The 21,033-nt window shown below is 52.1% G+C and overlaps 1 protein-coding gene across 5 annotated transcripts in view; it reads left to right on the top strand.

Moving 5' to 3' along the window:
• Nucleotides 1-21,033, top strand: part of CDH23 (cadherin related 23) — a 207,333-nt gene that overhangs the window by 86,861 nt on the left and 99,439 nt on the right. For all 5 annotated transcript variants that reach the window (XR_008577914.1, XM_054832459.1, XM_054832455.1 and 2 more), the window contains exons 7-9: nucleotides 6,750-6,944; nucleotides 10,055-10,183; nucleotides 16,849-16,927. Coding sequence is in view for 4 of the 5 variants with exons in the window: in XM_054832459.1 (XP_054688434.1) it covers nucleotides 6,750-6,944; nucleotides 10,055-10,183; nucleotides 16,849-16,927 (403 nt within the window). In the remaining variant the exon portion in view is untranslated. The remainder of the gene's footprint in view (nucleotides 1-6,749; nucleotides 6,945-10,054; nucleotides 10,184-16,848; nucleotides 16,928-21,033) is intronic.

Below are 21,033 nucleotides of genomic sequence, written 5' to 3'. Positions count from 1 at the left end.
CAGCACCTCTGAGGTGCCTTGCCACGAACCCCCCTTCCTGCCCTGCGACGAGATGGCATCGGCGAGAGTGCCTTTGGCTCGAGCAGAGGGATGTCTGAGCCGGCTTTTAGCAGAGCACAAAGCTCCTTTCATCTGCCCCGCTGGGCGGTGGCGAGAGGCAGGGAGAGGGAAAAGAGCTGCCGGGAAGAGCAGCAGGGAATTATTTAAGAGTAATAGGTTGACCTGAGATATAACAGGAGCGCGAAGCAGTGAAGCATCCCCTGATGGGAGCGGTCAGCTCCTGCCTCGATGCGGGGGCAGCGGGGGGGCGGGGGGAAAGCAAGACCCGAAATAGGGCTGGCGAGACGGTTTCGATGCTGATGGGAAGATCACAGGGCGGGCAGCTGGGTTTGCTGCCTGCTGCTCCAGCCCTCGTGCCCGTCGCTGTGTGCCCCCCCAGTCCGTTTGCATCGCCTCCTCTCATCCCATCGACCTTCAGACAGCTGTTCGGCCAGATTGCCTGCCGTTTTTCCACATTATTTGCGTTGGTACAGCATGCACGCATCCGCATCCTAATCATTTCTACCAGCTTCTGCTGGGGCGCTGCTGGGTGACTTTGCCCTGGGAGGTCAGATGGAAGTCCTCTACGTGGCCAGCCACCCGAGATGGGGAGCGGGCTTGGAGGCACCACCCCCAAATAAACCTGAGCTCCTCCCAAGCAGCGCGCCGGTCCTGGAAATCCCTCCTCTGGGATTTGTGTCCGGTCCTTGTTGGCTGCTGAAGGATGGAGCCCGTTGCTGTCAGGGTGGTGGGGCGAGCTGCTGGGTTAGAGACCAAGTTTTAGGCTGAGGGTTGGGGGGCATGCACAAAGGGGGTGTAAGCCTGCAAAACTGCGGCTGGGGCAACGGACCTGTTTCTCTCGAAGCCTGCTGCTCATTTACTTAAAGAATTGATTGAGTGCTTTTGTGCAAGAGAAAGGGAGAGGGAGGAGAGGTTCCTTTCAGGATCTCGGGGTGCTCCTGACACCCTACATTTCTAGTGCCCAGCCGAAGCTTGTAACAGCCCGTCTGTAGGTTGGAAAGGTGGATGCATTTAAGGAAAGGGAGTATCTCAGAAACTAACTCCCAGGTCTCCTCCGCTTCATCTCTCACCTTTACTTCTATCCGACTCTGACCCCGCTGTAAGAAAGTCAGCGCCGCGTACTCCTCCTCGCAGCCCTTTGCCCGCAGGGCGCCTGCTGTCAGGCCAGTTGGACGAGACCGATGGATCGAGGCACATTGGAGGTGCTGGCAGCCCGTGGCCCGTGAAATGGTTTTGCTATGGTGGAAAGCTCTCGAAGGCGCCGTGCAAATCTGCTCCGTTAGCAGGGCGAGGGGCTGGCTGACAGCCGGAGGGCTTTATACGCTCTGGGAGCAAGCGCCGTGGGCCTGGTGAAACGGCACGGATGCTGGCTTTTCTGCAAACAGCCTTTTCTTTTTAACCCTCTGTGAAAGAAGAGCTTGTTCACCTAGCTTTACGTATGCCTTAAAAATTGTCCTCCCCTTAAAGTTTTCCTTGATTTTGGAGCTCTTTCCTCTGGAACGCCTCACCCAGCCCATCTGTGGTCCTCGTTGCACTGGCGTGGTCCTGTCGCTGCTTCGGTCCCTGGTGCTTCTCCAGCACCACCCCTCACCCCAGCAGCGCTGGCTCTGCAGCCCGCGGGGAATGTTTGGTGGCAGGCAAGAGGAGACTGTGCTCTGATGTTTTTAGGGAGTCCTGCCCAGCACCCCTCGTGTTTGGCTGCATAACCTGCCTGGTAGGGCACGTCGCACCCCCGAAGGCTGCGTCTCCTCCGGCTCGTAATCCGCCTTGTATTGCCGCCTTGCATTGGAGCAGCATCCATCAGAAATTTTATTACTAATGCATTTTATAGCAGGATTCACAATAAGATATTAAAGACTATAGGTGTGGCCAGAGAGTGAGGTGTAAATATTTGAAAAGGGCCCTTTTCTGATAACCCTTTCAGCGTTAGCCTCCCCGTTGAGGAGAATATCGTATGAGGCTTTGGTGTCCCAGCCGTCGACGTGCGGGGGTTAACACAGCACATGGCTGCGTCCGGTCGCTCCTGCTGCAGGGGAGGCGACAGCCCGGGCCAGGGGAGGTGTTTGCTGTGGTGGGACGCGCTTGGTCCGTACCTGTGAGAGCTTTGGGACGGAAACACGACGTCTTTCTGGTTGCTCGCAAGTGCGTATTGCCCTGTCATACTGCTGCATTGGCGTGAGGGGGGAAGGTCTCGGTCCTCTGCCGCCTCCTTGTACAGCAACATCCTTCGTATTTGGACAGGGATTTTAGGGTGGTTCGTTCCTTATTTTAGTAGAAGCCTATCCTTGCTGTTGGTGATCCAACAGAGCGGTCTGGTAACGGTTAGAGATTTGGGCTTGTGTACCTTGCTGCCTTTGGTTCGGCTTTCCTGGTGCTTTGGGTCGCCGCGCATAACACGCCGTTATCGTTCAGTCCTTCTTTCCGGCAAACAGGACCCCCCCCCAGCTTCTTCCTATAAGATTTTTACAACAGTTCGAACCTTTCTTATTCGTTTATTGCAACAGAAGGGAGGCACAAATGGCCTCGCTACCTTGCACCCACGCAGCCCAGTGGCATTGCAGCTGGCTCACCCTGTAACTCCCGGAGCTGCTCGGGGGGGCACCTGGGTGCTGGAGCCACTCGGGCTGAGCTGTCGGATGAAGGATGGGGTGCTGGAGACAGGTCGGGAGCCGGTCCCGCTCCCGTTTGCCCTCCTTCTCCTCCGTGGGAGGCATCTGTCTGCGTGTTTATTTTTATCTCGCATCTGCTGGCATCGTAACAAAGATTTAATGATATGACACAGTTTTGTCACCAGTTCTTTTTTTCTGTAGTGAGTGAAGCTTTGTCGCTGGCTGCTGGAGAGAGTCGAAAGCTTTAAAAAGTTAAAAAAAAAAAAAGATTGCTGGTGTAGAATACTCACCTGTTTGCCACAAGCACGTGTAGGTTGTCTGTCTGCATTTCTTTTCTTCTGGACTGAAAAGATAGCATTTGCTATTTTTGCCTATCAGTGACCTAAGCATAATGGCAATTAATCTTTGCTAAGGAAGAACGGTTGAGAGTCCTATAAATGGACCAAACGTTCAAAATGCAGAAATAGGGTCTGGTTTTAGCTGGCCTGGTGCAGGGCTTACCAGTCGCAGCTCCCTGGGACGTGCCCTCTGCCTGTTATTTACCATCAACCACCGACCCCAGCCACTTCTGTTTATACAGATGTTTTGCTCCATTGTTTAGATGATGGGCCGCATCTTTTGAGAAATAAAGACGTCAGCCTCCCGCTGAGAAATATCTTGAGCCTGTTTGACCCAAAAAATGGCAAGAGGATTTTAAAGATATACTTCTTATGCTTTTTAAGGCAGATGGTCTGAAATTCCTCCGAGTCCTGACTGCGTCGTGCCTGGGCGTGAGCGTTAAAAATGAGACCTCTTTTCCTGGAGGACTGTTGATATGGGATGTCTGCTTCCCGCAGTTGGTTTTGCCTTGCCAGAGTTGGTTTTGGTTTGGGGTTTTTTTGGTGGTTTTTTTGGTTTTTTGGCTTGAATGTGAGCCGGTGAAAAAAGCCACGCTATCCAGAGCACTTCTTACAGGTCTGCATCCTTTGACCTGCCTGCTGTCGGGAATAAGGGCGTGCATGCGGTTGTGAAATTTTCCCGCTGACCTGTGCACTTTGGGCAGTGTCAGAGACTTCCCCCTCCGTGACCATGCTGTTTGGCTTCAAGCTCCTGTAACGTGCCTCCTATTGCCTGGGAGCCCTTCTGCTCCCCTCCTAAATTCACTTTGCTCGTGCACTCAGCCACACGCTTGCTGGTGCCCAGCACCACTGAGGTCCTGCCCCGGGATCCCTCCCAGCCCCTCGGATGCTTTGGTGTAGATACCGGTGACCGTTTTCCGGCGCCAGCCAGATCTTTCTCCAGAGCTGATACCCCACTCGTATGGTTTTTGCTATCCTGGCCGACCAAGGGACCTGGTCAGTAAAGCTGTAAAACCAGGATAAAAATACGATAATGGCCAAGTCAGAGCTCAGGCGGTGTCTGCGGGCGCCGGAGCTGATAGCACCAAAGCTGGTCACCTCCGTGTCCCTCCAGGCAGCTTCTCCTTTGGAAGGACAAGGAGATGAACTCTCTTCAAAGCCTGCTTTTGGGCTATTGTATGAAATACAATGCGGGGGAAATCAAGCTCTCCTCTTTCACAACCAGCCTCGCAGCCCCATAATCACGGGTGACCAGAGCGGATTTGCATGTTAAAAGGAGTGGCTAGGGGCACTTAAAAAGAAGAGGAAACATATTCATCAAGTCTGGCTTTATCCTTATGAATATTATTATTCCTGGGGACAACATACCCCAGACCTGATCGGTGCAACCCCCTATCTATTCTTTCGCTGCCTCTCCCCTCCTCCCCCTCTTAATGGTTAATTTGCGATGCTCTTCGTCCTGACGTTGATACCCCGGGGCTCCGGGGAAGGAATTGGAGAAGGCAGTCGTTGGACCATGTGGACCACGGCACTCGAAGCTGCGGTGCCCTGGCAGCAGTGAGGGGAGGGCTGCGGGATGCTCCGGGGCTGCTCCCAGCTGATGAGGGGCTTGGGGGAGGCGGGTAGCCCAAAGAGGGGTGGGGAGATGCTCTAGTCCTGCCCGAGGAGGTGTCTCGGAAAACAAACACCCTCGCAGAGCCCCCCACAAAGGGCTTCTCCACCCCAACGCGCTTCCCGAGCTGACCGAGTCCCGGTTCCCAAGCTCTTCAAACACACAAGCCAGGATTAACGTGTCGTGTGTGTGTGTGTGTGTGGCACAAAGTCAAGGGCTTACGCGGCGGCAGGGCAGCTCTGGGTTAAGCAGGATGGAAAATGAGCAGTTGTAAGGCAAGGGGTAGCAAACCGCCGGGACAAATTGGCCGGGGGAGGCTGTGGTGTCTCCATCACTGGGAGGCTTTAAGGATGGCAATGATTTAGGTGTAGCACGGGGACAGGTTTCTCTTTTGAGGTCCCTTCTAGCTATATCTTTTATGCTTTTATGATTGCTGATCACAAATATAACTCGAAGGTGCTTTAAAAAATAATCCACAGGCCATGCCCTGCGAGGCTTTCTTTAGCACCTTGATTTAAAGGGGGGAAAAAAGAAAGCGAATGAAAAATCTAGGTGGGAACTGCACCCTCTCGCACCTCAGCAGAAGTGACACTGAAGTCAGGAAAGTGGAGTTTTGCTGGAGCCCGAGGCCAGCTTGGATGTCAGAGTGTCCCTGTGATGCCGTCGTGTGGCTGGGTGCGAGGGCAGGGAGGCGTGAGGGACGTGCGCGAGCACACCGCGCATGCTCAGCGCTGCTTTCAGGACCCCCGATGTGAGTTGGAGGACGTGCCCTGGGTTCCTCGTTCTGTCTGACCAAGCTCGCAGCAAGTCCCGTCACCTGCCTGGAAGGCAAGGTTCTGCTGGCCTGAGCCTCGCCGGGGGAGATTCGGACGCTTTGGTTCTTTTCTGGTGCCACCACCCAGTATTAAACTGTTTAAATCAGATCTCTGAGCATGGAGCTCCAATTTCTCATGCTTTCTAGCGGAGGGGGTGGCCTGGGACAGCTGGCTGTGGGTCACTGCATCTTCGTGCTTCCCAAAAAACCCGACAGTGGCTCAGCTGGTCGCTCAGCTTTGGCCGAGGGCCTGGAGGAGGAGCTCCGCTTGGAAGCGGTGCCCCGTCTTCAAAGCTCTGCATCCCCTCAAGTCTCCTTTCCACCTTCTCAGCACTTCACGATGCTTCTCTATAATTTAATACGAATGAAGTTAACAATTAAACGCAGAGGCTTGGGAAGAGGTTTGCAGAAATAATCCGTATTATCCCAACTGGCCGTAACCAGCCGCTGTCACATCTCGCTTCTGACCTTTGCCGTCTCAAGTTGTAGCTCTTCGGCAACCCTCGACGTGGTTGTGAACGTGTAACAAACGTACGGACTTGCCCGAGCGGTCGCGATCTGTGCGTACCTGCAGCCCGGGTTCCCAGCAAAGCCTTTTTGCTTGCGGTCTGCGCTTCTGCCTTTAGAGAGACAAGAATATGCATTTAAGATTTGCATAGGAACATGCAGCTGTTCCACCAAAAATGGATAATTGTTCTCCCTGCTGTGAAGTTAAACAATAAGAAGTGCCAAACTGCATTTGCCATTGCTGATTTTGTGCACTCAGCTGCGTATTTTATGCATGTAGATTAGTTCCAGATTTATGACGATTTAACTGTTAATGCCTGCATTAATGGGGCCAGGTTGTAGTTGCTGTGGAAACTATCATTTCGAAATTTTACGTAAAGTTCTGTGTTGCATTTAACGCTTGGTTTTTGAGGATCTCTTCTATTTAATGCCTTATGGTGAAAACTGAGAGGGAGTCAGCGCCGAGAATAAAAGTGCCTTTGAGCAGTAAACAAGTTTCAGCAAAGAGAGTAATTTTTCTGGAAAGTTGTGATGTCTGGGAAAATAAGGGTTTGTGATAGAGTGCCACCTTGACCACAGCTGTATAACTATTATTATAAGTGTGTAACAACTATTATAGCTGCTGCAATACTGTAATAAAGAAAGCAGCTGTATAACTTATAAACGTCCTGAAAACATAGGACTGATGTTCTTGGGTCTCTAGATATTCCTTCTGGTGGGCAAAGGAGATTGCTGATGCGCATTTGATGGGAAAATAGGCTGGTGTACAATTTTACCAATATATATGTATTTATTTTTTTTATTTCCAGAATACACCAGTGGGCACTCCGATTTTCATAGTGAACGCCACGGATCCGGACCAGGGGGCAGGAGGCAGCGTGCTTTACTCCTTCCAACCTCCTTCCAACTTCTTTGCCATCGACAGCGGCCGTGGCATCGTGTCGGTGATACGGGAGCTGGACTACGAAGTGACTCAGGCGTACCAGCTCCAGGTCAACGCGACGGTGAGTCTTATCCTGGCTGCCGCAGGGGAGGAGGCGTTTTCGGGAGGGACTGCAACGGGGAAGGAGCTGCCACTTATTTTATTGCTCCGTTCTGGGGCACATCCAGCATTTTCTGCTTAGAAAGGTAGCATAGCAATGCGGTGCCTGGGTAGTTCCAGCTCGTGGAGCACAGCTGTGTTTCTCCAGCGGCATCGGATGCGTGTCAGGGGCTTCTGCATAAAGGCGAGCATAAAGGTGAAGAAAGCGGGTACAGGGCACGCAGACCATTAAATCCTCCGGTCTCGTTCCTTGTGCATCACGACACGTTACAAGTGGATTCACCTGCATTAAACCCCGTGAGCCTCACTCAGCAAAAGCTGAGTTTGGACACCAAGAGTTAAAATTTTGGTGGACAGAGGAGAAACCAAGGTCCTAATTACAGTCAATACCACCATACTGGGAGATGTATGTCCAGCTGGCCACCACGGCAAATTCATGCCCCACCTGAATGGGAAACTTCTTTCCCAGTGTCAAATCTAGTGAGAGCTCGAGAGGGAGCGTGTGAATGAGGAGCACCTTGCCAGCAGGCGCTCGGGGTTGATGGCTCCTCTCCCATCTCAGAAGCAACAGAAGAAGGTGAGGTTCAGCCCAACAATACATCTGACCAGCTCTGCGTTCAGGAGAGGGGGTGGGGAAAACCCTTCCTGACCCCTTCAGGCAGCTGGCTAGAGCTCTTGAAGCATGTGATTTAATCAAGATCATTGTCTTGATGCAAAGCCACAAATGTCACCGAGGGAGGACGTGGAGGGCTGTGCGGGGCTGCTTGGCTCGTCACAGCCACAGAGAGCGGGCATTTGCAGACCGCGGGGCCACGGGCAAACAGCTCAACCTTTCAGCCCAAGCCCTCCCTGTTCAAGGCTGTGGAATTTTCCCCAGGAGCTTATTTTTTCTGAAATATACCTCGTTTTATTTTAAATACTCCAGTCATAAGAGGCCCTCTCCGCTGTTTGTTTCCTTATCGGTCTCTGTCACCGACGGGCTTTCCCAGGTTGGAAAACGTGGGAGCAAACACAAGCCCGGATGCAAACGTGCCTTTCTTCCTCATGTCCGATTCTGGTTTCCTCGAGGACGCTGTCTTGGTCCATCCAGCTCCATCTAGCCCTGTATCCCCGGTGCAGTTACCAGCAAAGATAAAATGGGGGCATAGCTGGTACTTGCTACCTAATATGCTCCTGCCTTCTAGTGATTTCCAGCTCAGGGAGTTCAAAGACTTAATATTTAAGTCTCTGAACTGGGCTTGATTGCAGCTGCGGGAATATCTCCTCTGCTGGGTCGCAGGGCGCTGGTAATTTCTAGCGGAAAGGCAACGAGAAACCCCGGGGCAAAGCTCAGCCTGGGAAGGAGGATGAGAGTTGCGCCAACGTAGCAGGGGCTGGAAGAGCAAATGCGATCTCTTGCTCGCCCGATGAAGAATTCGCATGGTCCGGAGTGGGAACTGGGGCGATGGTGAATTCGGGGTGGCTGCAAGAAGAGCTGTGGAGCCTCGGTTCAAGGCAGGAGCCATTTCATCCCAGGGATGTAGGCAGCAAGGGCAGCAAGAGACTGGAAAGGGCAGCGTGGGAGACGGTAGGTGAGGAAACTTGAAACGCGCTTGCTTTTTCAGTGCTAGCTGGAGTACTTTCACCAAAATGTAAGAGGTGAAGGGGAGGGGAAAAAAAACATTATCTGAAAAAACGAACCACTTCAACCTGATAACGCTAACAGCAGAGTGCGAGTCAGAAATAAGCATCCATCCAGGCCGTAAACGCTGAGGCCTGCAGGTTAAGAGGATAATGTACAAGCTGTGTTGTTGAATACGGTTTAAATTAACATTAATCTTCTGGCAATCAGTCCTTGCCGCCGTTCAGAGCCATTTTGCAGAAGTGTGCGGTAACCTCTAATGGTCGCCTTTCACCACGACGCTTGATTAGTGGGTAAGGAGAGATTTATTTCCTTCCCTTTGCGTGTTATCTCTTTGCTCCTGCCCTTCTAGAGAAGGGCTGCGGGCTTTGGGGGGGTCATTTTTGAGCACCCGTGGGATGAGGATCCAGCAAGAGAACCGGTGGCAGCACAAGCTGGCGGCAGCACGGACCGCTGTCGCGTTGGCTGCTGGAGAAGGGTCTTGCTCTGGGAAAATGCTTGCGGCTCCGTCCCGATGGGTTGTGATGGGGGTGTAAGGGAGATGATTCTCCTGCTCGGAGCATTGAAGTGTTCAAGGGCCACCGCTGCTCAGCGTAAGATCGCTGCGTGCTTCTGAGCCGCTTCACAGAGCGGGGAGGATGGCTCCCCGCATCCCTGCAGATGAGGAAGCAGCTTGGCTTGCATCGAAAGGCAGCTCGTGGTTACGCCGGTCCTGCCAGTCCCGGGCGAGGCGGGAGGGAGAGGTTTGCACTTTATCGGAGCCAAACCCATTAGCCCAGTAGCAAAGAGGTCGCTACTGCGAGGACGTATCCTGCCGTTCAGGTTTCCACTCTGCCTTCTGCACGAGAGCCGAGGCATCCTACGAAACCAGAAGCAGCGCTTGGTGTACGTCCCCTCTGCCAAACCCCAGCGCAGCGAATACAGAAAAGAACAAAGCTGCGACTGCAAGGCAGCCCCGCGGGGTTACGGGTAGCAGCGGAAACGTGAGGGAAGTTGGTGGGCTTTGTCGTGTTCCAGCCGACGGAGCCCAAGCTGTGCGGAGGCATCGGCGCCGGGGGGGGGGGGTGTGAGATGCTCTGCTGGCAACCACACCTGGGTCTCGCGGTGCGGAGGTGCCCTGGGGTGTATCTGCATTAGGAGGGAATTTGTATTTTGAAGCACGTGTGGAATAGCGTTGCTTCTTTGCCACCCAAAATGTGATGAGAACATAATAGAGCAGGCACCAATTTAAAAGGGCTGATGCTGGAATGAAATGCATATTGTATTTCAGCTTAGAGGGAGGTACAGTGGACGATAATTCCAGCAGGTAGCTTGAAAGAGAGTTGCTTACCTACACTATTCAGAATTTTTGACCCAACTACAACTGTGAGGAACTTTATACTGTTGAATAACTCTGTTTTTCTGATAGAAATCCTTTCTCTCCCTGCCCCCAACCCTTGGTTTTTTTCAAGGACCAAGATAAAAACAAGCCGCTGTCCACTCTGGCCAACCTGGCGATCACCATTACAGACGTGCAGGACATGGACCCCATCTTCATCAACCTGCCCTACAGCACCAACATCTATGAGAACTCACCTCCGGTAAGGGCTGCTGTTTTACTCCGATGCGCATGACCGCGGCGTTGCGCCGAGGGAGGATGGAGCAGGGTGTGGGACAGAAAGCACCAGGTATCCTAAAAAAGCTGGAGGAAAACCTCCTCTTTGCAGATGTGTTCGTCCGTCCTTCCTTCCGTCGTAGGTTTGCGTTGCTCTGCCCCGACGTTCGCGGCTTGGGTGCAAAGGGGAGCCTTGTTTCCATGCTGAAGTGCAAATGCTCCGAATTGTGAGATTCAGATGACATCCAGAGAGAGGCAAAACTTCATCTTTCTGGAACAATGTGTCTCAAGTTGGCTCCAAAATATTTTGCCCTTTTTAAAAAAAGGGAGCCTAAGCAAGGAGGTTTAGGAAGCCTGAAACCCAAATAAAAATCTTCTCCTAAACATTTTTTTTTCTTAAATTTTAAAAAGCTATTCTGTTGCTCTTAGCGCACAGTCACTCCATTTCCTCCCCACAGCGTATATGCATGCCATTTCTAATAGAAAACTTGGAAAAAAAAATGTAAACGTTCCTGAAATGAGGCAGTTTTGAAAATGCCAGTATCATCAGCCGTTTCAGCACTTTGGCAAAACCTGGGGGAAAATACTCAAACTGATCCAATCATTTCAGTTCTTCTGAAACTCGGTTTGTCAGCAAACTCGCTGTTTGTGGAAAACGTCTCCCGGTCACTAAATACAGCAGGGTGCTTTTTTTTTTTTGGCTTTTTTTTTTTTTTTCTTTCCCCCCCGCGGCAGATGATGGGGAGAGCTTTGGCTTTGGGAGCTGTTTGCTCTGCTCCCAGCAAGGGAGCCCAGGACCTTCGGCCCAAGCATCCACCTTCCCAAGGCACGACTGTGCATCCCGTTGCTTTGTCTATAGGGTAACTATTTTTTGCGTATGGATGGAAAAACCTTCTGTCCTAAAATCGTGGCGTGGTAGGCATCCGTACCACGCATGCATCCTGTAACTGGATCCGAAACGCCTGATGGCTCAGTTCATGCAGCGGTGGGGGGAAATCCAGCTCGCTTCAGTTTATGCCTTTTTATTCACTCTGGAGCAAAGCGCTGGCTCTGATGGAGCAGAGAGTGCTGGATCAATAGGGTTGAATCCTTCTGTCACAAATCCTGTGGTCAGACAGCACATTACCTGTCTGCTGGCCCAAAGATGACCAAAAAATGGCTTCATGAATTACTCTCATGAGTTTGGATGCTGTTGAGATCAAGGAGTATTCCTGTGGTGGGCACTATGAGCTGCAGGGAAGAAAAAACACTCCGTAGATCACCCTTAACTGGGGAGGAAAAAAGCCTTAGATGAAATTATAGAAATGGAAGTCCCATGAGTATCAAAAATTACAGACTGCATCACCTTCACTGAGAGAGCTGGTATCCAGGAAAGGGGATCTCTCTCAGGTTAATGATATATGTTAAGAGTGGAGCTCAACGATCTCCTTGTGCTAATGCACTGACGTGCATCACAGTTATTCCCAGAACAAACACTGTTTGCGGGAAGCAAGTAACTGTGGCGTAACCTGACAAAAGAAAGGAATGAAGGAGTGCTCACCAAAGCGTTACCAGTTTTCTGATGGGTTTAGAGATTTTGACTTCTCTTTGGCCCCGTGTAACATCTCTAAAGGCATTGAGATATCCAAGGTGGATAGGTGCCACCAGAGACACGGTGAAGAGGAGGAAGGCTGCTGAACGTGGGCGGTGGTATTGCTGTCTGGTTTGGACCCAAAGTCCCATCCTTCTCAGGAGAAATCTCCGCTGCCAAAACAAGGACGTGGTTTGCTCTGGCAAGCCCGGGGTTTAACACATGCATTTTCACCTCTTCAGGGGAAGCCTTCTCATGAGCCCTGCCCTACCACCCAAGGGAGCCATTCGCACGTGCGGAGTGGACACTGTCACCCTACAGAATGGCTTTGTTACCGAAAAGGTAACAGCAAAGTTGGGTGAGGAGACTGGGCTTGGCCAACTTCTGTCCCAAACCAGACTTTCAGGTCAAGCCAACAGGCTGCAGTGCATTTCTGGGTGACGTTTGCCCTGCCCTCGTGCTCAGCGGGTCAGAACGTGCTCGAGATATCTCATCCCAGCCCCAAATCTACCGAGCGGAGTCTTGCTGCTGCTCCCCGCGCCCGCTCTCCGTCTCTTTTGCCTCTCTTTTTATCTGCGGTGCACAGCATGTCTGTGTTCCCCTATCAATGTATCAGGCGAGAATACCTCATCTAAAGTGTATACATTACCTAATAAAATCCTTCTTATTTGGGATTATTGCATCAAATTTTAATTTCCTCACTCGAGTAACAGCATGTCAGCCAGCCCGTCAGTGAAGAGCTGATAGAAGGTGAAAAGAGTGGATAAACTGCAGCAAATTACCGCAAACAGATCTCTATCAGCCCTTTGACTGGAATTGACTGGAATTAAGAAGTGAGAAATAGGATTTTTTTTGCCGTGGCAGCTTTCTGAAGCGCTCCCCCCCCCCCCCTCCTTCTCCTGCTGCAACGCTGGGCTGCGCTTTGCCTTTCAAGTCCCTAATCCTGTAAGGGAAGAAGAAGAAGAAGAAGAAGAAGAAGGGGTGGAGGGGTGCAAGAGGGGAGAGCAGTGCCGTCGTAGCTCTTATTTTTCTCGGAGCAGGATCTGGTAGCGTGATTTAGAAGCGTTTGGGGCACATGCTTATTTGGACGCTGAGAAGAAAGAAATTTCTTATTGGGCAAAGGAAGAGGACGCAGTGGGGAGAGACTTTGCTGTCCCTGGAGGTGTTGTATCTTCTTTCTTGATGCTGTTTATCGTCCCAGCGTACTTCAGACATCTCTCCCAGGGCACCCGAATGCACCAACGCTGTCTGCGGCTGTGGCAAGGCTTGGCGACGTATTTTTTTCATCCTCCGAGTCTGTTTGGGTGTCTGTCCTGACAATGTCTGAGGACTGGATAGCGTCATTGATGTTCTCCAGACAAGTTAATAGGGGCTGGAGAAGAGGACCCGTTTCCCCTTGCGGAGATGCTGATGGTCTGATGAGCCCCTGCTTTTGGACCTCAGCTGGTGCGTGGTCCAGGCAGCACCACAGCTTCATTTTGGGGGTGAAAGACGAGGAATCCACTCGCTAAAAGACAAGCTGAAGGCGACGAAAGCGTGCTTTATCCTGCAGGGAGCCACGTGAAGGCAGGAGGGGGCACAAACCCCGCTGGTGCTTGGTTCTGAGACCAGCAGTTGTACTCCCTTGCAATAGCATGGTACAGATACATGTAAAATATGATTAAAGCAATTTTAATTCTTCAGCACCATCCCCCTCCCCTCCAAAAACTCCTTGGGTTGAAGAAATAATGTAGAATCAGTGCTATTTTTGCCCTAGAGTCTCAATAGTTCCGACTTAATTCTTTCTTACAATATTTCCAGCCCATCAGTGTGAACGCTTTATTAAAAGCTCAGGATTTTATTAAAAAAGGATTGATTTACCCCTGCCCCTCTTCAAAAAACCCACTGATTTTGTTTGGATAATGTGCCATTCTTTATTTTCTGTGCCTTTTTTTTTTTTAAGCATAGGCTTTTCCAGATTATTACTTTTCTAAACCTCCTTCGTCCTTCCCTAGAGAGAGAGAGAGTTATTCTGTTCTGGTGCTTTGGTCTATACCTGCCAGCCGAGTCCTCTCCTTGCAGCCACCGTTGCCTGCGGTAGGCAGGCGAGTTGTTCCTTGTTTTAAGGAACGTCGGGAATATTTGGGAATTTCCGAGAGCCGCAGGTTCGTGCCGCAAATACCTGGGCTGAGCCCTGGGCAGAGCTGTTGGCGCTGGAAGTCAATCTGGGGTTTCCATAAGTGGAAGCCTTGCCAGATGGGTTTGGCTAGAGACAGTGTGGGGGCGTCCCCCTCCAACTTAGGGGTGCAGTTGGCTGCCTCAGCATCGCCTGCCCTTGCCGTGCCAAGACCTAGATAGCAAAAGGAAGGGCGTCGTGGTCTGATAGGCTTTTGGCAGAGAAATTGGAAATTGTTGAGGTGTGGTTGGTGAGAGGTCAGTCTTTGCCTTCGTGGTACGGCTGTGATCAAGGGTTTGGTTTGGGCTGTTTTCCCGTTTCGAGGCTCTCCTCTCTGGTTAAGTTCTCTCTGCTGGTATGGTGGGCAAGGCACATCAGGATCATTGGAAGTACTAAGAGATAAGTATAGCCTGTACGTAGCATCGCATTGTGCATCACATCACCTGGCTCCAACACGTCCTGACTGGGAATACGCCTTCCTGTTGACGGTGCTGAGCGATCGTGCCCTGAGGCTGTCTTTGTCTGTTGTTACCGCTCACTACATAAACCAGTAATTGCCACCAGCTACGTGGATAAACGTTATGCCTATCCTCTGGCACTCGTTCAGCCTCTTCCCCAAAAGGATCAAGATTGATCCTAAACACCGTATGGATGCTCGGGGAGGGATCATCCGTTCCCAGGAGCTGGGATCTGCCAATCTTGTGGATACTGGAAGGCTCTTGTGAAGGAGCTGGCAGGAAGGGTGGAAACCAGGAGGGATGCGAAGAGGTGCCCAGGTCCCTGCCTTTGCTGTGGTTCCAGGAGATGGCATCCCACAAACGGTAGGGAGCTCCGGCACATGTTTCTCAGTCACTAGCGAAGTGTGGCTCGTCCCCAGGAGGGGCTGGACAAGGAGGAGACACACAGGGCTGCTAGGAGAAGAGGGGGAGACCCGGTCTCCAAAACCAGTAGCGTGGAAGCCATCATCACAGCCTTGCCAAGGACCGGGTGAACCTTAGTGTGCTCTCCGGCAGCCCTCGTTCTTGCGATCAGACGTCTGGATCGTTTCTTTTGCTATGGACGTCTCTACGGCACGCGCCGCTGAGATATCCGAACGAGATTCCCCCTCCTCCCCTCCCAAACTTTCCCTGCTGCAACATCTGCGCTCGCTTCTTTTATCTCTCCCAACAGCCCTTCCCCTTGGCTCCTACGGGAGGGACCTTTCCCGCAGATAAAGCGGCCCCAGCGTCGGCAGGCCGATTGCTATTCCTCGGCCATCGCGGGAGCCCTGCCTTCTCCCGCAGCTGCCTTCCCTTTGAAATGTGCCGCACGGCAGGCGACACTTATCATTCTGCGCCGGCTCCCTCGCTTTTTGACAGGCGATGAGCAAGCTGTCAGATGGACCAAGTGCCTTCACCCACCGCCCCTGCCACTGAGGAGCTCCCGCTTTGCCGGGGAGTGGAGGGGGGGTTCACGCCTGCCCTGTGGGGATGGCGGATTAAAGCAGAATAGGCTGGGGGAGAGCGTGCTGGATTGCATGCCTCTCTCGGTTTGGTTTTTTTGTTTGGGGTTTTGGTTTTTTTCTCTTCTCCGCTTTGCCTTGCCCTCCTTTCTACATCCCTTGCTCTGCTTCCCCACCTGCTCCTTCCCCACTTTCCTTGTGCTTTTTAGCTATCCTTGCTCCTTTGGAAAGGACAGTTATTGTCGGTGATTTAGAGGCTCTCTGGCAGCGGCTGAGCCTCACCAGCCGAGTGCTGCTCAGAGGCCAGTGACCTGGGATTTATGGCTAATGTTCTCGGTTAATAACGTGGATTTACTTACGGAGTCTATTGGAATGCCCTCAGAGATCAGGGAAGGGGCAGATCTGCCCGGCCCCGGGAGCCTTCTTTACGGCCAGCAAAAGCATCTCCAGTGAGCTCACAGGGGCACGGCTCTGCAAGCCGGGGAGACGGCAGGTCCCCGCTTTCCACCGGTGATGCTTCTTCCCTTTGGCCTTCAGCTGATGGACCGCAGGGCAAACTCAACGCTGTGCCATTCCACCATGCTCCCTCGTTAGATATGCAAACGCCTCTGTTGACATTTCCTTTGAGGGCAGGAAGAAAAAAAAAAAAAAAGAAATGTGCTGCTTTTCCCACTGTTAATAAACCAATGAAAACAAGAACAGCTGAGTTGTAAATTTTTTCACACTACATTAATTATGTGCATGTGCGTGTGTTTGTATTCACATGGGCTCACTGCAGTGCGGCGGGGGAAGTACAGCTTCTGGAGTTGACATAAGCGTACGAGGTTTTTATTTAAAGAACTAACCAAGAATTTTGGGTCACTTCTGTTGTTGTTTGGTTTTGGGGGACTCTTGGCCTCGTGGATCTTTCTGCTGGGCTACAAGGAACAGGTTTGTCCTGCAGGGTGGAGGATGAGCTGGGTGAGCTGGCAGTTGCAGAAGCTCCTGCCTGCGGGCAATCCCCTGTTCTCAGCATCTGCCCAACTCTCCTCCTCCTCCTCCTCCTCAAAGGTTTCAGTTAAAATTTCTGCAGCTCCCTTAGTTATGCAGCTGGATGCCGATGGCCAGCGCGAGCATCCCTCGTTGCCTGGGGTGCCGCGTTTGAAGAACGCAGGGAGAGAAAAGGACCGGTTGAAACTGGGAAGCCAGTAGGTACAACTGGTGTAGCGACCAGTGCTGAAGCTCGTGGGGAGAGGGAGAGCATCGCCAGCCACATCCTGGGGTGGGTTAGCAGAGTTTGGCAGCTTGCACGAGAGCCATGAGCGGTGAGCCCGAACTACCCCAAGAAGCAGGGATGGCATTTTTCCATGGCGTGCCTTGTCCTTGGACAGGTTTTCCTAAGCACGTGGCCCACGGTAAGAGGTGCAGTGCCTTGGCAGGGCACCCTGCAGCCCCAGCAGTGCTCAGCTGGGCTGGCTGTACCTTCTGTCTCCTCTCTCTCCCCAGGGTACCACCGTGCGGATGATAACGGCGATCGACCAGGACAAGGGCCGTCCCCGGGGCATCGGCTACACCATCGTCTCAGGTAAGTCACGGTGGGGAGCCCGGCGGGGCTGGAGGAGCTAGCCCTGCAGTAAGTCTTTGTACATCCCGTGCCTGGGAGATCACGTTTGGCTAAGTTTCTCCTCGACTGTACTGCTTGCTCTTTTGGTGCAGCGTCGCTAATTACCGTAGCCTACCGCTACGACTGAAAGCTTTTACCCCTCCGAAAAGCTTGCTTTGCCTTTGGTGCTATCAGAGCGCATCGGTCGTGGCATCTCCCGTTCCTCAAGCCGCGGATGTTATTTCTAACAAATTTGACAACGTCTCGTAGCGAAACCTTTCAATCCCAGCGACGAGCCTCAAACAGCTCTGCTTCACACAACGCCACGGAGGAGACCTGCAAAGAGCCAGGCGTAAAACTCTTGTTGGCGGTGCGGTGGTTATTGTTTAGGGAGAAAATGGGACTGATTAGGGGCTGAACAGCTCCTGGCATTTTCCTCGGCGTCTCCGTGCCGAGGGCTGGCCTCCCGAGGCATTGCTAGAGCTTCGTAAGCTAGGAGGCAGGAGGCTGGACCCACCAGGGTGCAGGGCTGGAGAATGAAGCTTAATTAAAGCGGTGGAGGGTTTCTGCCTTCTGATAGGCACGTGGATTAATCCTGCCTTCATGGACCGGCTCTGAAGCCCGAGCAACCCATCCTAGCGTGCTGAAACTGCTGACGCTGCGCAGTGCTTGGCTCCGTTGGAACCATAGCCTGGGGACCTCCCGCTGGGGGAAGGTCTACCAGGTTGGTTTGACCGGCTGTGAGAAAAAATGACTGTTTCAGGTTATAAGAGAATTACTTTCTAAAGAAAGGTCAGTCTGAGGTATCTGGTGCTGAACCCTACTTGCCACGTCATTGGTTTTGGGTTGACCCTCCTTCCAGCCCCGCAAGCCCAAATCTCTTTTGTCAACCCCTTCTGACGGCAAAAGAGCCAGGGGCAGGGCAGTCTGGGCAGGCGTTCCCAGATAAAGCACAGCTGCTTTTTGGAAAGGCCAGTTTTTGGGGGTGGACCCGTCTCATTTCAGATGCCTTGAGGTCAGCGAGCCTCTGCCACGTCCGAGGCAGACTCTGATGCTCGCTGGGCTGCACTTGGCCACTGCTTTTGTAGGGCTGTGCCTCGGGGACGGACAGTCTATTCAGGTTAACGCAGGCGCGAGGGACCAGCTTGGGGGTAAATAGGGTTGTAACCCCATTTCTGGCATTGCTTTTGGGGGATCTTCACAGCGAGAAATGGCAACGGTGCCTCCTCTCTTCGCTGCACCACTGGCTGGCAGCGCCTTTGAGCTACACGTGCGGAAATAATTTCCCAGTTTCGGTCCCTTAAAGCCCAGCTATTTCAAATGCTCTTTTAATCAACCTCTAGGGTCGAGGTGATTTCACCCTGACTTTCAAGTCCATTGATCCTGACTGCAAGTATCCAGGTCAGTCTGCCTTTGAAGATGCAAGGACTTTTTATTCCTCTCATTCCCTCTGCAATTTATTCTAATGTTCCCCCAGCACGAATTAAATGAGAGATTCCCCCAGATCGCAGGTATCCATCTGGGTAAAGTGCAGCAGGGACTTTCTTTTGACTGATGCGGGCTCTCTTTCACTGGAGACCGGACTGAAACCTCAAACTAATTTTTCCAGCTGCTGCTGAACTACCGTGAGAACGGTAAAAACCTTCAGCTTATAGAAACCTCACCCAGCTCAAAGCCTGGAGACGGTCAGCAGCTGGGAAATCACAGAATCGTAGAGTCATCCTTGTCCTGTTGGTACACCTTCCGTCAGGCATCTGCTGATGGCCATGGACCCCTTTTCTGAGCCAGAATTCTGTAGGCTTCTAATTTTCCCTTGTCAGCACCAGCACCGTACAAACAGCTCTGGGTTTCCAAGAGCCTTTGTTTGCCGGCTCAAACCTACAGAAACGACCGTGCAATCTGTAGAGGGTTAATTTGCTACACGCACCCGTCCACTCGCAGTCACGTCAGGCTTTCTGCTCATCGGACAGGCCCGACTGCTCTGCCGAAGCAAAGAAACCCAACCTTAGACCCTGGCTTTTTACCTGGAGCGTTCACGCGTGCTCTTATTTTCATGTCTATCTGGTTTTCCTGGGTAATAGCCACGGCGGCCCTTAGCGAGCGTCCCCTGCTCAGTGCCAGGGTAGCCGTCAGCCTGGCGGTTTTGGCCGGGCAGAGGGGTGGTGGAAGGGAGCCAGGCACGCTCCTGGAGCCTGGTGGCAGCGGGGTGCGGAGTGACAGGCAGGCAAATCGGTGCAAACATCCTCGCGTCTGCTTGCATATGCCAAGAGCTTAATCCCTGCCCCCGGTCCTGCCTGGTGGGGGGCAGCTCTTGTATCGGAGAATCAGGCAGAACACATCAAAGAGTGATTGAACTGCTTTGCATTATTTTTTTTTATTATTATTTTTTTTCTTTTCCAAACATGAGAATTGCAGAGTGTTTTCATAACTGGCCAGGAGTCCTCCTCCTGTCGGCACTGACGTCTTGCGGAGCGATGGTGCTGGGAAGGATCAGCCCGTGGACGGAGAGAGGGACGACTGCAGGCACCCACCAGCGCCTCCTGCCTCCTCCCCGTCCTCACCCTGCCTGCAGCTTAAAGCAGAGGTTTCCAAAGTCCCTGAAGCCAGCTTTCAGGATGCTCTGAGTTTGTTGCCAGAGCCAGAGTTCACCAGCTCTGTTCGGCTGCTGGATTGTGGCTGAGGGCAAATTTTAAAGAAAACATTGTCATGGGGCAAACAATTTTTTTCTGAAGTCAGTAGGAACGTGAGTGCCTCCTCCACTCTGCTCAAGGCATTTCCTTATACCGTCCATGACTTCCTTCTTGCTTTTGAAAGAAGCTGTTACCTTCCGGTGTCTAAGAGTCCGGACGCGGGAACCGGCCACTAGCGTGCCTCCAAAATCCTGCTTACCCAAGGCAAGCGATTTTTTTTGGCAGGCGGGTAAAGCGTAATTAACTTGTCATTATCCTCAATCACGATGGTAAAGGTCAGCGAGCAGATTTTGTGCCTGAGCTGGTAAATTTTTATGGCAATTTTGCAAAAAAAACCCACAGTCTAACATATGGGAATGGGGAAGCAAATTAAATTAGAAACCAACCGTAAGCAAAAGTGAAAATGGCCAGTGGAGGCCGTAATTATACCTGGCTCACCTCAGCTCACTTGCACGAGGGGAGGTGGCGGTGATGCCGTTCCCATTTCATGGCAAGGATGGATGATGCCTCTTCCCAGCTTTCCCAGGTCTTCAGGCACAGGGTTTGCATGTGGCCGGTCTGATTTTACCGGCTGGGGTTGAATATACAGCAGAGAGCGAGCTGAAAAGTAACCTAGTCGTTTATCATTCCTTCGGTATTAATACCTAAAGCATTGGTATGATTTGGAGGTGGGGTATAAAAATTAATTTGGAATTGCCGGTGTCCTATTCAGCTCCGGCCCTCGGGCGGCTGTGCCTCGGGATATACTGCAGCAGCTCTTATTTATACGGCTATCTCCAGCACAAGGTCCTCCCGTGACAGGAAAACAGTAAAACTAAAAGATTAACCATAACCACATAAAATAAGGCTTAAGATCTAACTTTATGCCGCCAGCTTACAAAGCTGTTAAGCCTGAAATGATGGAGGAAGCGCTGATCTAGCTGTGTCATGGCTTTGGCTAGTTGTCCTGTTGGGGCAGACAAGCCTGCCTGCTGCCTGCCTGCACTGGGAATCATTCCCATATCTTATCGGGAAAAGCCGTTCTGTTGTTTCTCCCCCTTCCTTCCAATCCGAGCATTTTAACCCCATGAAAACGTGCGCTTTTTTTTTGCCTTTCGCTTTGCAAGGAGTGGGGTCACCACGGTGCAAAAGGCTATTTGGAAAAGAAATCCAAATGGAGACCTCGGGATTCAACCGGCTGGTCGGTGCCGGGGGTCCCGTCGCTCCGACGGGTGTTCCTGCCGCTTTTCCCAGGGCAAAAAGGAACGCGCAGGCGTCCCGCAGCCGGTGCCCTGCAAAAGCCCTCCCTCCCCGGTTCCCCAGCTGCTTTGACAGGTTGGAGATGCTCAGCCGCTGAGGTCAGGACTCTGTTTGAAGGACAGATAATTAATCCAGCAAAGTAATCCACAGTTCCTTTTT

Source organism: Grus americana, chromosome 7, assembly GCF_028858705.1.
Source record: "Grus americana isolate bGruAme1 chromosome 7, bGruAme1.mat, whole genome shotgun sequence".
Classification (NCBI taxonomy): Eukaryota; Metazoa; Chordata; class Aves; order Gruiformes; family Gruidae; genus Grus; species Grus americana.
This window is presented reverse-complemented; position numbering and strand designations above follow the sequence as displayed.